Source organism: Ammodytes marinus (assembly GCF_949987685.1).
Source record: "Ammodytes marinus genome assembly, chromosome: 17".
Classification (NCBI taxonomy): Eukaryota; Metazoa; Chordata; class Actinopteri; order Uranoscopiformes; family Ammodytidae; genus Ammodytes; species Ammodytes marinus.
In genome coordinates, this window is record NC_137221.1 from 23,962,935 (window position 1) to 23,975,983 (window position 13,049).

At 42.2% G+C, this 13,049-nt stretch overlaps 1 protein-coding gene across 1 annotated transcript; it reads left to right on the forward strand.

The window, feature by feature from the left end:
* Positions 1 to 214: 214 nt before the first annotated feature.
* Positions 215 to 11,715, forward strand: parp10 (poly(ADP-ribose) polymerase family member 10). Its single transcript, XM_080046037.1, has 12 exons — positions 215 to 247; positions 409 to 568; positions 2,167 to 2,342; positions 2,933 to 3,175; positions 3,526 to 3,756; positions 4,372 to 5,393; positions 6,403 to 6,615; positions 7,325 to 7,451; positions 7,534 to 8,526; positions 9,116 to 9,249; positions 9,331 to 9,505; positions 10,227 to 11,715. Exons 3-12 carry the CDS (start codon positions 2,168 to 2,170, stop codon positions 10,523 to 10,525), a joined length of 3,612 nt encoding a protein of 1,203 aa, XP_079902163.1. The 5' UTR covers positions 215 to 247; positions 409 to 568; position 2,167; the 3' UTR covers positions 10,526 to 11,715.
* Positions 11,716 to 13,049: the final 1,334 nt, after the last annotated feature.

The window sequence follows — 13,049 nt, forward strand, 5'->3', positions numbered from 1 at the left end:
TAGGGGACAGGCAGCTCATAAAGTCTGTTCCAAAGTCCAAACCAGATATCAGTTCTGGAAAGGTAAAAAGTCACGAGACAAAATCCAAGTTAACTAGCAGCTAAAGACCAAAAGCAGGCCAAGCAGAAGATACCATGATGAGACAGATAAGAAGCCTTTATTCTGACATTGTATTCAAAATAAAACGACATGGGAGTGCCCCCTGAAGCAGTGCTTTTTACATCACACTAAACACAAACAACACAAGGTTGGATTGATATGCAAAATATTAAGCAAATTATAGGCGAAATAAAATAAGAAATTATGATTAATAGATATATGTACTAAATTGACCTAATGGCGTATATGATTCTATATCATTTTGAATAATATAATTGCTTTTGAAATGATTTACGGTAATAAACGGAGACATCACTGCTGCTCGACGCCTGAGTGAGTGTGTTCCCCTTTAACACGTGCCAGCTGATGACGCCACCCGCTGTTCAACAAACGCCACAACAAGGAAGTGCACTTCAAGACGTTTGCACGGGACGACTTTTTAGCCCCAATGTTTACCTCTGTAGTACACGTAAGTAATGCTCCAAACAGCGGTTAGTCCTTCGTTAAAGTGTATCGGGTGAATATTTTTTCTATTTTCGTCGCGTGATATAGGCCTACTATCTATGGCTCACACACACACAGCTCCAGTGTCCAAACATGGCAACATGTAGCTAGTGCTTTCACTTTCTCGTTGGAAAGAAATGACAAAGCAGATACGAACTTCAGATAGGCTAAACTGGGCAGGAATAAGATTAAACGCTAACGTTACAACACACAGCGCTAACGTAACTGTTGTGTGTAAAACATATTCTTAAAATGTTTCTGGTAGCAAATAAACCAGCATAAATTCTGCTATTTGAATGCAGGCCGAGCTTCCTGTTAGGTAGCTTATCAACATGTTTGAGTAGTGGTGGGTGTAGGCCATGGACACTCTTTACAAACTCTACGTATAGCCTACACAAATTAATCTTGAAATAAGCTTTAAACTCGAATGCTGTTGTTTATTTCAAAGTGTAGGCTACTTGAGAAACGTGCTGCTGTGAAATATTCTCATGAGTAAAAGTATAAAAAACGTTGTGTTGAAACAAAAGATAACTAAAAAAGTTGAGGGATTGGCCACAATTCTACAGTTTGAAGTCAATGACATGTTTAACTGTATCTGAATCGGCGTTAGTTTGACTTGAATCAACTTTTATTTTTAAATTCAATGCTTAACACTTGTTGACGTGTGTGTGGACAGCCCAGCATACTATAGATAGTATATAACAGGTTGCACTTCTCTGTGCAACATCTAGTAGTAGGCTATTTAATCACTGAAATCATGTTATTGAGAAAAAAAAAAGATGCATGTAGGCCTACAGGACTGAGCTGCAGCAACAGAGAGGCAACTAAACAGTGTTATTTTCTGTGAGTGGGCAACATGCACATCATTAAAAAAAAAAGTCAGTAAATATCAGCGTTATCAGTCATATTTATCAAAATATTATCCTACGGTCATAGATTTGATTTGAGTGCAATGTTTTACTACAATAAAATCCTCATCAATTTCCAATATGTACAATCTAAGGTATCAAATATTCTGACGCGGTGTGTGCGTTTGTTATACATTTAAGTGGCATTCATGGCAACATTAGACACTCCCAACAATGACATCTCAACGTGAACATTTGACACTCAGTTGTCTATGTTGAGCTGCAATATCATACACTATGGATAAATTCTTCTTTTTGATCAAATGGTTTGGTCCCTAAAATATCAGAATATTGAACCACCACAGTTCCCCAGGGCCTAGGTTAAACACAGTTCAGCTGCCCAGCTCCTCTCATCTTGACCAATGCTGATATTTAACACATTTAAAGGAGAACGTGTCATTTTCAAAAACTCTTTCCAGCTACATTTTTGGGGAATTCTACTTGGAGAGGCGATCGATGATGATGATGATACAGAATTCTTGCCAAGTCCTTAGTGCTTTCAGCCTTATCCATTAGGCCCAGGCAGGCCCCCCCCCCCAGGAGAGCAGAAAGTGCACTTCTGCTAAACTAGAGCCAGGAAGCTGTAAAAGAATGACAACGCGAACCATTCAATCTGGCGTAGTGTAACCAGTGTGTGTATTGTATTGTCCCTCAGGATGCCTGTTGAAAGCCCGGAGGACAGGACTGTGGAGGTGCTGGCGCTGCCTGCAGGAGTGGACGAGGAGCTGCTGTTCCTCTACTTTGAGAACAAGAGGCGCTCTGGAGGAGGCCCGCTGGTCTCTGTGGACAAGAAGGGAGACCATGCCATACTGCTGTTTGAAGAGGCAGAAGGCAAGTGGAAACCTAGAAGCACTACTACATTTGTCAACGTTTGTTTTTTTTAAGCCTTTGACATTAGCTGCATTGGCACTATAGCATGTGTTTTATCCCCCCCCCAAAAAACATGAAGTCACATTAATTGCAAAAGCATATCATTGGCATCACTGTCATAGTCTGCTCTGCACTAAGATGGAATGTGTACAGTATCCTGTTTAAGTCACAACTTCATACAGACACTTTAGTTTGTGAAACAGCAAGTGGAATTTAGAATTGAGTTCATACATGTTCTCTCTACAATGACCCAGACCCCCCTTTTCAGTTTAAACTTTTGAACATCACCCCTTCCTTCCCCCCCAGAAGCACTAAAGCAAAAGCAAAGCAGCACTGTACTAAACAGAAAATGCTCATTTAAAGGTCACATATTATGCTAATGTTAAGGTTAAAAATTGTAATTTGGGGTTTTACTACAAACTGTTTTCATGGTGTAGGACCCATATTAATGTTTAAAAAAAGTTTCCCTTTTTATTATAATGTTGCATTCCAGTCATTAACAAATTGTATCTGAATCCCCAACTCTTTTACTTCTACCATCATTTGGACAGTTGCTGCCCAGGTGCTGTCTAAGGGCCACCATGTTCTGCATAACGTGGAGCTGAGTGTGAGGAGGCCGGCCTCAAAGGACCGCTGCAGGCTGCTGCTGATGGGGACCAACCCTGGCACCAGCACTGAGATGATAGAGCTCTATGTGGAGAACATGATGGGGCTCAACGTGCCCGACTACAGCCTGCAGCCCTCACCGGAGAGACAGCTGGTCCTCATTCACCTCAGCCAACCGCTCTCCAAAGGTCTGTCCAAATCTCCTTTTTTTCAGATCATAACAATCTTTTTGGAGGGTTTCCATATATCCAAAATTTTACTTTTCCTTCATGACATCTTTTATTTTAAATGTTTTGAAACCATTCTGGTACAGTATGCAAAATCCTCTATTGCATAAATGAAAAAATAACAAAGTAGCTTTATAATTGTAAATGACGTCCCTTGATAAACAACATTCATCCAACCTGTTCTTGAAAGCGTTTACAGCATCTTCTGGAAGTTTGTTTTTACAACACAAATTATGAAGATATTTTTTTTTTCTTTTTCATAATTTTTTCATGATATTTGTTAATGTTTTTTTTTTTCATTTGTTCTGTAGATTTCTCAAGCATCAGTGCTAAAATCTCCACGAGGAAACTGGACGGAGCTGCGGTAACTCTGGAGCAAATTGAGGAAACTGACTCCATCTTGGTGCAGAACCTGCACCCTGGCACCACTCAGGATGTGCTCACCTCGTACTTTGAGAACAAGGGAGGTGGTGATCGGAAGGTCAAGGAGGTCACAATGCTTTCAGAGGGCACGGCCAAGGTGTCATTTGTCAGTTATGAATGTAAGTTTTGGAATATACAACCTTTTTAAAAGTGCCCTGTGTAAAAGGAATTGGCGCTCTACAGAACAGGCTTGGTTTCGAAATGGAATATAATATTTATAAGTATGTTTTGATTAGACTCTAAACTAAATAAAGGTATTTTTATTACCTTTTTAGAATAAGCGTTTTATATCTACATATGACTAGGAACCATGTTTCTACAGTAGCACAGAACAGACCAACTTAACAGCCTTACACGTTTTTTTATTATTTATATATAGGCTAGTGGGTGTCCTGGCGAAATGCGCCTGTTGGAAGATCAAGAAGAAGTACTATAGAATAAATAAATACATATTAATACATCTTCACCTCATCACTTGATACTGTGGGAAGATTTGAGGCAGTGGTGGATGATGCTATCTTGAGTAACAGGCTTCTTGTCCTCGATGGCCACCGTATAACTTCTGTAAATTCTCCAAACAGGAGTGGTTAACAAGGGAGCGTTGCAATCTAGAACTTTCACCACTAGCTGCCGCCAAAATACACCTTAACTACACACTGCACCTTTAAAACTCTGATTAAGTCTCTTCTTTGTTTTCCTTTAATCAACCCAAATACATGTCTTCCTTACGTCAGCTGTGGGCCCTGTGCTGGCTCAGACACACAAACTGGAGGATGCTGATCTGGCAGTGACGCCTTACTTTGACTTTCTTCAACCGACACAAAGTCCACCATTACAAGACACGGCCAGTGGAGGCCAGGCTACCACTGAAAGTAACTCAGAGGATCAAAGTGACATTCATATGCAGACAGGTCCTCCCGCGGCGGAGGCAGACAGCCAGCCCTCCCCTCTAACGGCCTCGGAGCCTCTTGCAGTGGACGCAGTGGTACAGCCCGCCCACACAGTCATGGAGGATGAAATGGAGGAGGAAGGCTATGCACTGTATAGCCACATTGCTGTCGCTAACCCGGTCAAACTGGCTTTGTTTCAACTCAGCACCTTGAAACAGGACACCGAGAAGACCTACCCAAATTGCACTATCGCCATCAAAGACGACGGCGTGCACGTCACGGGAGCTGACAGACAAACATCGGAGCAGGTTAAACACGTCATCGCTGACTTTTTTGGCAAAATGTTTGAGACTCATTTGACCCTGGAGCCGGACCAGGCTCAGTTCTTGGAGAGAGCAGATGTGAAGGAGCGGCTGCTGCACACCATGACTCAGACCGGGTCTCCCTCTATGTACACCGTATCGGACTGTGATGTCGTGGTCACCTCCGTGTCTCACAACTGGGCTAACCAGGCCTGTAGCTTTTTGAAAACCCAGCTGTGTCACTTCAGCATACCGATGGACAACGAGTACGAGTGCATGTTCTACTGCAGAGAATGGTCGGAGTTCCTGCAGGCTCTGGGCTTCACCTCCGTCAAGGTGCCGGAGCGAGGCGGGGACATCCACGTGTTGACCCTGAAAGGGATGGAGAGTGAGAAGCAGGCCGCCATCTTGACGTTTCTCACCACGCCCATTGAAAGGGAGACGGTCATCTCCATGGAGCCAGGCCAGCTGACATACATCCAGAACCATTGTCATCAACTGTTGGCAGACATGGCCCAAGTGTCCATCTTTCCACTCGAAGCAGAGGACGTTTGTGGGTTAAAGGTATGTGGTGCAGTGTAAATGTCATTGGCAAAGAAGAGTATTAGAGCCACAGAAGAGAAAGAAGTTGGAAAGATGTTACATTTTAAATTCTTTGATCCATAACTGATAAGCAAAACGTCGTGACAACACAAACGATGCATCTTTGCTTTCGTCATAAGCCAGATGTGGGCTACAACCGAATTTTTGCCGAAACCAGACGTCCTCTTAGCTCGACTAGTAACATTACTCTCTGTGAGCAGTTGGCTGTGAGACGAGAGCGCTGTATTAGCGCAACACCGAAGCAAAAAATATTCAATGTATACAGTGCAGTGCAGTAATAAGTGGAGCTGAGATGACGTCAGGTTTTGGTAAGAATTAGGTTGTAGCAAAGTTTGTGATTTTTAATAATGCTTTTCTTATGAGTTATTGACCCCGAAATTCAAATCTGTAAACATCTTTCCACCTGTAAGACAGTCTCTAACTGTCGAGTTTAATCTCAACATTATATTTTGTCTTTTTCCTCGATATTGTATTTCGACTCTACTTTGGAAATGTTGTCTTTATTTTCTAAGTGAACAATAATTCAAAAAACATCCTCCTCCCATTTTCTTTCTCCCATCTCCTGTGGCCCTAACTCTCCGTACAATGGTGATTGAATGTTTTTTTGTTTTAACTTGTGTGTTCTTTAATTTCACATCTTTAAAGGAATACTTCACCCATACGGAACAGACGTTCTATCATTATAAAATCACTATTATAATATAATGAATGAGGTTTTTCTTCCCTCAGTCTTCCCTTGGCCCAGCTGTCCTGTTAATCCTAGCCCTTACTGTGATGTCGCAGTAAGGAAAATGTAGGGTTAGACAGTGAGACCATAAAACACTCTTTCTGCCTTTTCTCAGGCTAGGATGAACCAATTTAATTTTTTTTTTGCACATTTATACTAAATAGGATCTCAGAATTCAACACACATTCATATTCCCACCGGCGAAGTAGGTCTTTAATGATTTTGTGTACATGCCCCCATTAGATCCAGGGCCTGGCTATCGCTTGTCAAATGGCTGAGGAGGTGTTGCAAGGCGTGGTGTCCTCCATCTGCACCAGAACCATCACGGTCAACGCTCCCGGAGTGACGCGCTTCTTCTGTGATACGGAGTGTGTGAGCATCCTCAAGCAGATGGAGACTAAGTTCTCTGTCTACATCAGCACCAAGCACGTGCCATGGGAATACCTAGCACACCAGGTAAAAGCTAAAGTCCTGCTTATCTTCTTAGCTCCTCTGTGTCTCTACAGCTACAATAGTCAAATCTCTCAATTGGCCAGTTATACCAGTCGTCCTCCGTTTTGATGAGCCGTCAGCCTTGAAGCCTTGTACAGTCTAGCCCCCGAGGCCAGCAGGTTAACCAGCAGTGAAACGCTGATGTTGGCTGTGTTTCTGAACAATTCTTGCCTCCTAGATTGTTTAAGCTTCTCTGTACTTGTTTTCTATCTTAGCTTGCTTTCACACCTATAGTTCAGTAGATTTTTTGTTGACTTTTTCATTTAGTTGGATTTGCTTGAAGTGAAATGTGTGTAAAGCAGACCGAATGTCACACCGTCTAAAAGGCTGCAGGTCTATAGGACAGAATAGATGTTATTTATCATAGTTATTGTTTCCCTTTGCCTACCTTCCTACAAAAGTTAAAAATACATCATTAAACTTATGAAAAGCAGTCAGCCATTACGAAATGACATATTCTCAATTGGTTTGTGTGCTGTATTATGCAAAACCACTGATATTTGTAAATGTAATTTTTTTTATATATACTAACAGTTTAGTTTAGCATCGACAGTTTAGCAACATTTTAGCATCGAGTCAGAACCTTCTAATCAATACAAACAAAAAGACATTTTTGGTTTCCCTGTTGCAAAAACATTCAGTGTTCACAGACGCATTGTATTTATCATTTCAGGACATTTTCCAAACCGCATGGACGATGTTGTCCGAGAGAAACTTCCCGAGAGAGACTTTAGATGGTTCTCCCCAGGAATTAAAATCTGATCCAATGCAAACGGATGACAATGGAGCTGCAGACACAGGTACTATCTAAAGTCTATCAACCTCAATACATTTCTCACATGTCTAGTGCATTCTCCAACAACCCGCTCTCTCTATTTGTAGGCCTTTTAGCCGAGGCAAAGAGAATCGTCTCGGCGATCGACGAAAGTGACCAGGATTCCGACCAACTTGATGACATGGATAACTTGGACCTGTACACGGCGGACGAACCAACCGGCCTGACAGACCAGGGCTGTGATGTCTTAGTTGCAGACTCTTCCCAGCCCTCAGATGAAGGGGGCGCTACAAGTGTGACACACATGCAGAACGATGGAGCCGTGGGCCTTTCTAGTGAGCTCGAAGAAGACGCCCAGCTGTCTCTAGCCATCCAGTACTCAATGGAAACGAGCCATTGGTCACTGGAGGATGAGGAGGAACAGCTGCAAAAAGCTTTGGAGCTGTCCAAGTCAATGATCCAACATGAGTCGTCTTCCACTGGTACTGTCACGAGCCCTACGGTGGGCAAGGGCGCCAAAGTGTCCATACAAGACGCCATCAAAGCAGCCAACACCTTACAGCTGGTAGTGTTTGCGGGCTATAGCTGTGACCTGATACGAGTGGACATAGCCTTCGGTAAGAAGGTCACCCAGAGACAAGTGGAGGAGAAGTTGGAGCACAGATGTTTGAGGAACTTGTCTGAGTACGACAAAAGGTGTCTTGAGCTGGTCAAAAGGAAGCACGGCGTGGAGATTCAGATCCAGGGCAGCATCATCACTGTCTCCGGCTTCAAGGACTTTGTGAACGGGGCGATATGCGACGTCAAGCTAATGTTGGAGAAAATGCCCAACACCGTAGCCGACCGCGAGATCCTCAGAACTATCAAATGGTCGCATCACGACCCGCTCTCTAAAGACGTGACGCCTTATTGCCCCGACGCCACCGTTTTCCTCGAGAATATCTGGAGACTGAAGCTGACGTCGATCGATATCTTGCTAGACAATCAGCTCCACGTCGTAAACTTTGAGAAGATGCAAGAGCTCAATAAAGCTACTAGGAAATCTGTGAAAATCTCCAGGAAGTTGATCGCTTTAGAGGACTTGAATGAGGATGTACCAGGTAAGGGGCCACTTTATTTTGTTGTAGGGCGTTTTTTTGTTATCAACTGAGCGATGCTTCTGTGTGTGGAGCCCAGAAAAACTCATTAAATGTGATTAAAAGATGATCAGACGAGTCAAAAATATAGCTGAATACAAAACTAAATATGGCAAACTAAGACTTCATTTTCAAATGTGATGTCTCTTTTCTTTATCAAAGCGCCAAAATATAAAAGCTTATCTTGGACTCTGCTGTTTAATCGTTGACATTTCGTGGTCACAATGTACATTTAAATGTGCAGCAAAGTTCTGTTATCTAGCTAGCTTGCTAAAAAGCTTTAGCTTCTTTTTCTAGGGATACATTGATGCTACGGTAGGCTGCAATTATTAAAGATGATGATAAGGAAAAGTAAAAAAATGTATATTTGTGTTTGTACCTCATATAACTTATTCAAATATTATTTATTGATGCACACAGATATTTTCGACCTGTCTGATAATCTTTTAGGGCCATCTGCAAGATCAAGGGCCTTATACCTATGTTGATGAATGATATACATCGTAAAAATAACCTAATCGTATCTCTTCTCAACTCAATCCTTTGTCAACAGAAGAGGAATACTCTCTGCTGTCCAACATGCCCGAAGTCACCAGAGTTGATGAGGAGTCTGATGAATTTCAGAACGTGGTGAAGAATTTCTACGAGACGATACAGGAATACCACAGCAAGATCCGTATCATAAAGGTAAAAAAGAACCCAACTGCATATTGTGCATCGTATTAGTGGGGTGTCTTTGATATCACTCAAAAAAAAAATCTTCCCCAGGTGGAGAAGCTCATGAATCGACTGCTGTACAATCAGTACAAGTTGAAGAAGGCCAGCGTCATCCAGCGCGCCACGTATCCCGAAATCGAGCGCACCCTCTACCACGGCACAAGTGACACGGTGGTCAAAGAGATCTGCGTCCACGGATTCAACCGAAGCTTCTGTGGAAAGAACGGTATGTTGTTGTTGTTGCCTTGTCTGGCCCAGTTAAAAGGGGGAGTCCGGGATTCTGGAGAACGCTTCTCGTCAAAATCCCTTTGTGTCAATATCTGTGAATATCTCCGCACGATCAGCTACCTGTCTGTACTGTGTTTGTGCGCAAAAAAAATGGTGTTAATACACAGCATAGACTGTGTAAACTGGTATGTAAACAAAGGATATGTGAGACAAAGGGGCCCAAATTGGCTAGCAACATGCTTGTTTGCAGAGCATAGGCTGTGTATTAACACTGAGGTCACTGATTTTGACCAAAAAAAAACATTGACAACAAGCATACTCCAGAATCGCTGACTCAACCTTTCAACATCTCTTAAGCCGTGTTTCCACCGCAGGAACCAGGCTCTAAACTGTAGTTCCCGGAACTTTTCTTACCCCAGAAACAGATCCTCCTCAGGGGGTAGGACTTTGCAAAGGTTCAGGAACCTTTGAGGTTGAATAAAAAGCGTACAGCAATAGCACAACATGAGCGTCCTCCGTAATCGGCCTGATATGCCCGAACTCCCCGGGACTTCAGACCCCCGGTGGTAAACACACACACAGCCATCGTGGCCCAGGAACTAAAAGGTTTGTGGTCGAGGAGTTCCTTGAAACTCAAAGTTCCCTGTAGTTTAGGTGGAAACGCGGCAGCTTATGGTTTCACTTTTATATGACATCTTGGTTTCTCTCTCCACACACAGCCACCGTCTACGGTCAGGGCGTGTATTTCGCCGTCAACTCTTCGCTGTCTGTCCAGGAGCAGTATTCTCCGTCCAACGCAGACGGACACAAGTTTGTGTTTGTGTCTCGGGTGCTGACGGGAGACTACACCAAAGGCTGCCACTCCATGAAGACGGCCCCGCTCAAGGACAGCGGAGACACTCCCCTCAGATACGACAGCGTGACGGACGACATCACCAAGCCCACCATGTTTGTCATCTTCAATGACACGCAAGCTTTTCCCGAATATCTCATCACGTGCCAGAGAATCCACCGATGAGAGACACGGATCGCCCCCCCCCCCCCAGAAGATAACCATACAATGTCTGGAAATGGACGGCTTTTGTTTGAATATTTCTGCCTTATTTTTTGTTTTTTTTAAGTGAAATTTGATTTATAAAGGGCTGATGTGGAATGGTGTACAGAGGCTATTTTGACTTCCATGATCTCAATTTCTTTTGACTAAACTAGAGGGAGTAGAGTTCCTTATCAAACAGTCAAGTCTGAACAGGAGAACCTCAAACAACTGAACCCAAAAAGCTCATTTGAATTAGGTACCTGTAAACATGCCCTTTCAGCACAATACACCTCTTTAATAGGTGTGTGCAGTGCAGTTTAGAAGTGTAATTATTTAGTGTGCCGACAGTTTTCAATACAGTGCAGTCTTAACTGTTATTACCAAAATGACAGAACGTCTGATTTGACCGGAAAATATAGCCTCAGTTGTATCTATGTATTTGCTTTTTGGGTTCAGTTATTACAGCTCTTTTTCCTCTGACCATATGAGAATGGTAAACTGAATAACTCATAAATGTGGTTTCGTAGGATGTTCCCAGAAGTAGCACAACGAAGAAAGAAAGCACTTAACGAAAAGAAGGACATATAGGCAACCCAAATTATCGTTTAATTTAATAATTATGATTTTCAAAGTTTTTAATTTAAGTTAATTCTAAGCCTGTACATCGATCATATCTGCTGTCTTCCAAGGAATTTGTTATTTTAATAAAAACAAAAAAAAACTTGTGAGTTGAACCTTGTGTGCGAAACATGATGGCTCCTGATCAGTCATCTGCCAGCTGCTCTGACTCTTGAGTGAGGTGAACACAGGCTGCAGAGTGTGTGGGCATTGAATGGCAGTTCTCTTTGGATTTCCCTTTACGGCAAGGGTCTCCAACCTTTTTTCAACTGAGAGCTACTTAGAAAAAATTATAGTGGCCAAGAGCTACTTGCATCGCTTAGGCCTATATTTATTTACATCGCACACACCAACTGAATTAAGCTTTCTGTTTGTACACGTGTGAAATTGCATACCTAATGCTTATAAAAAATGATTTCCCATCAAAGGTCCAAGAAAACATCACTACTTTGCACTTCTTTTGGGCCACATTTACATCACTGAAAATGTACATCAATGTCTATACTACACTTCTAATTGTGACGCAAATCAGTGTACCCCCCAGGACATATCTGAGTCAAGGTGGTCACTGTCCAGGTGAACATTTTGGGGGTATTTGGCTCAAAGATGCCAATACGCATTAAAGAAATAAACAACTTTTTAATGAATACAACAGACAGCTGACCTTACAGTTGTGGAATTTTGTTTGCTATGTGCATGTACAAATGTTGTAAAAACATGCAGACAGTACAAAATACAATTAAAGAAAACTTCTACTGTTCTGGTGCATTATGCAGACACTAAAGACATATAATGGACCATACACATAACATTTGTATGCACATCAAAGTGCAAATTCAACTTTTTGGATGTTGGGCTGTTACCGTTGATGGATTTTAAACTTAAAAAAAAAAAAATCAATAGTTGGTCAACCTATCAGGCGAGCTACTTGAAACCCGCCCCTCGCGAGCTACTGGTTGGAGACCCCTGCTCCAAGAATTTGCATTATTTAGGGGGGAAAAAAATATCATTATTATTATTTGTAAGAAAATAAAGCTTCTCAAAGAAAATTTGATCCGGGGCTTAGTCTTTCATGCTCTGGGTTGTTCTTTCGAGAAATGTCTTGGTTACTGTGTAGAATATTTGCACAGGTAGACTGTGGGTTCAAATGATTGCATACAGAAGGCCACAAAAACCGAATAAGTGACATGCATTATATCACAGACTTATAATTCAAATATTAAAGATGCACTATGCAATTTAAGGGGAGGGGAATTCAGAAACAGTTGAGACGTTATGTGAAATGTGAATAAAACAGAATGTGATCATTTCCTAATCCTTTTCGAGATGTATTCAATATATAACAGTACAAATGTTCAAATGTAGAACATGGACTGATGGGTAAAAAAAATCTGTTTTTGGTTTTCCAACATTTTCTAGATAACTGCTGTTTGGAATCACTTTAGCCAATACATATACTGTGATACCTGCAATGGATTCAGTATTTTAAGGCCAGGACACACCAGCCCGATAATCGCCGTCGTCAAAAAAAAAGACGAATCTGTTTGGTGTGTGCCGTGACGTCGGCCGACGTAGAGGTCGTCGGGCTTGTTTTGAGCCTGTCGGCCGCCGATTGAACAGGTTCAATCGGCGGCCGACCGTCTTTCATTTGGAGCAATTTGATTGGTGGAGGGCTAGCGAATCAGTGAAGCCCGGAAGTGAGGCGGGTAGCACAAACAGCTAACAACAGCTAGCCATCGTTTTAATGTGTTTGTTCGTTTCGTTTTGAGAGTACTCACATGCATCAACCCTTGTTGACTGCTCGACACCATGCTCGACACTCTCTGCTAAAAATTGTGCTCTTATGGTCCATAAATATAAATACGTATTTCTATCTATGTTTATGCTC

Bases quoted from the DNA above. Each gene is read 5' to 3' on its own strand.
- parp10 (XM_080046037.1), top strand. From the start codon at position 2,168: ATGCCTGTTGAAAGCCCGGAGGACAGGACTGTGGAGGTGCTGGCGCTG. The intron at 3,757-4,371 runs GTAAGTTTTGGA...TCCTTACGTCAG, and splicing joins GTCATTTGTCAGTTATGAAT to CTGTGGGCCCTGTGCTGGCT. The intron at 7,452-7,533 runs GTACTATCTAAA...CTCTATTTGTAG, and splicing joins CAATGGAGCTGCAGACACAG to GCCTTTTAGCCGAGGCAAAG.